This window comes from Sorghum bicolor, chromosome 2 (genome assembly GCF_000003195.3).
Source record: "Sorghum bicolor cultivar BTx623 chromosome 2, Sorghum_bicolor_NCBIv3, whole genome shotgun sequence".
NCBI lineage: Eukaryota > Viridiplantae > Streptophyta > Magnoliopsida > Poales > Poaceae > Sorghum > Sorghum bicolor.
In genome coordinates, this window is record NC_012871.2 from 70,995,301 (window position 1) to 70,998,140 (window position 2,840).

At 41.0% G+C, this 2,840-nt stretch overlaps 1 protein-coding gene across 1 annotated transcript; it reads right to left on the reverse strand.

The window, feature by feature from the left end:
• Window positions 539-2,525, reverse strand: LOC8056359. Its single transcript, XM_002463004.2, has 2 exons — window positions 2,190-2,525; window positions 539-937 (listed from the first exon to the last, which is right to left on the reverse strand). The coding sequence occupies exons 1-2, from the start codon at window positions 2,458-2,460 to the stop codon at window positions 711-713; spliced, it is 498 nt and encodes a 165-aa protein (XP_002463049.1). The 5' UTR covers window positions 2,461-2,525; the 3' UTR covers window positions 539-710.

The following is a 2,840-nucleotide window of genomic DNA, read 5'->3' on the forward strand; positions in this document are numbered from 1 at the left end:
CGCTGGGACAAAATACGTGACAAAACGATCGAACTGTATCTGGTCTACTAAGATATAGTATACAGCAAAGCAATTCGTGGCCTTGTTTAATGAAAGTTGAGTGTTTGAGAAAGCTCAATCTCTACTGGAGCAGAAAAGAATGCCGACAAGCGAACTCTGCTACAATATTTAAGGATAATGAGAAAAAAAACAAAGAAAGAAAAGAGGAATCGGAGGTTTTATTTTTTTAAAAAAAACGAGGAGTTGGAGGATCAGAATAAAAATAAAAATAAAAATGAACACCCAATCCCTAAATACAGGCAGGACATGTTAGATCTAGGGACCAGAGCACCCCTTCCTCTCACTTGACCTTTGTTAACGCCTGTATTCATGTCCGTGTTTCTATAGTGCAGATCCATGTTCACTCTCGATTCCCTAGTGAATGTAACTCATAAACCAGTTGCGTATGGTTTATTAGACTCAGAATGTTGATTCCACAGATGTGGTGGATCCACATGCCATCTTGTGTAATGTAATTTAAAGCAGAGATGAAGGAGCATGCAAAACACACCAAATCTCCCAGTCATGTACCAAGAAAACTAAATCCCACCAAATAATGGTTTACTTGAGAAAACTAGTATACGAAGCTAATGTGAGTCCACTGTCCAGTATTCCGTTTCACTTGGGACACATATCTTTAACAAAACTGTATGTTGTGCACTGTGCTGAGACTACTCGGATGGTCTATCTGCTGGATTGACTAGAGGCGCTCTCTGAATCCTTTCAGGTGGATCGAAGCCGTCCACAGAAGGTTTGACGTACAGATTGAACATGACGTTGGTGAAGATGGTGAGGATGACAAGTCCAAGAGTCGAGAATGCCAGATATGTTGGAGAGATCTCTGGCAGTTCATCGGTTGATCCCCGCCCTGTTATCATGGCTCGGTCCAAGTACGGATCTGTTTCAAGCAAACCACAATAAATATACTACAAATACAGTAATATGACGTCAAAACGTTGTAATCGAGCAGCAACTTTACATAATTTGAGTTTTGTTTGCAGGTATGCTGTTTCAAAGGAAATTGAGTTGGGTTACAAAGCAATTGATACCTGTTCGCAGTACTAACTAGCACTTGGACCGTTCTAAATTATAAAGATGTTTTAACTTTTTTGATACATTACCTTTGTTATATTATATATCTAGACATAAAGTATTTCTGATTGCATAGCAAAAGCTATGTATTTAGGAAAGCTAAAATATCTTGCAATTAGGAATGGAGGGAGTAAATAGTAATCTTAGTCTTCGGATGGTTCAAGATCAGTAGAGGTTTTTCATTTTCCTTGGCTAAAGATTATTGAAGCATTATTTTATGTTCGACCTTTTAAAAAGAATCTCTTCCAACTTTTTTGACCGAGCATTTAAAATTAAAACACATGACAACAGTGCTTCTTCCATACTGTACTCACTAAGAGATGACAGTACGGCAAGTTCATCAGCACCAATGTGTAGTATGTACTACGTACTGTTCTACTATAAAAGTGACAGGAGTTGTACACTGTGCAGCACACTGCATACTGTAGCATTCTCGCAATTTATGAGTACCTAAAAAGTAAAAAACCAAAGTTCCTACAGAACACAGAGGACTGGTCTATCTCTTCATGCCGTAGCCCGTAGGCAGGTCAAAACTTTCAGTATTAAAGAGACAATCCTGCATTGCACGTTACTCACAGTTTAATGCTGATACTGTTGCCGTTTCAGAAAACACAGATTCAACCCTGAGACAACACACTTTAATGCTGATGCTGTTACTCACAGTTTAGTTGGCAAAAAATTTGTTTACTGAAGTACTTTCGTTTGTATTTAATAATTATAGTTCAATCATGACGTTAGTTTTAAAAGATTCATCTCGCAAATTATAAACAAACTGTATAATTAATTATTTTTTTTATCTATATTTAATATTTTATACATATACCGCGAGATTCGATGTGACGAAAAATTTTGAAAGGTTTTGAAAACTAAACCATGCGTCATGCAAGCAAGCAAGCACTAGTTTAGGAGAAGACTTGTACCACTTAGCATCAATTGTTGGCATTGAATAAGATATGCCAGGAAGTTTTCAATTTCGAACTGAAAGATTAGGGGAATGGACAGAGACACACTGCATGCAAATGCTGAGATGGGTAGGCAGAGTCTGGAATTAGGATTACCCGGAGGAGGAGGTGGCGTCGGTGGCCGCATCTTGGGCTCGACCAGCCCCTCCAGCAGCGCGTCCAGCTCCTCCAGCCGCTTCCGCGTCTCCTCCGGCGTCTCGCGCCGCGCCGCCTCGTCGCCACCCTTTCCCGCCGACGAGAAGCTGATTACCTTCCGACATGTCCTCCCCCTCCGCTCACGCACGGACTGCGCAAGAACCGCCGAAAACGCACCTCCTCCTCCGACGGCGCTCGGGACGAGCGGGCGGAGGCGGACTGGCACCTGCATCCTTGCCAGAGGTCGCCCAGGACAGGAACGAAAGTGTCAGCGGCGTGTGGACTGTAGTGACCGAGCGCGCGCGTGTGGATAACGATTTTGACGACCTAAACGGGCCAAATAAAGCTACCAGGCCTTATGGCCCATGTTATTTCAAGTAAGTTATTGATGGGCAGGCTCTCGGCTTTGGGCCCAAACAAAAACCATAGGTCCACAAGGGTAGCATCTCTCACTAGCATGCAATCGTTTCGTTGTACTCCCTCTGTCTAAAAAAAAGTCAATTTTTTAAAGTTGTCTTAAATTAAACTTTTAAATTTTGATTAAATTTCTATAAAAAATACTAAAATTTATGGTATTAAATTAATATCATTAGATTCATCATAGAATACTTT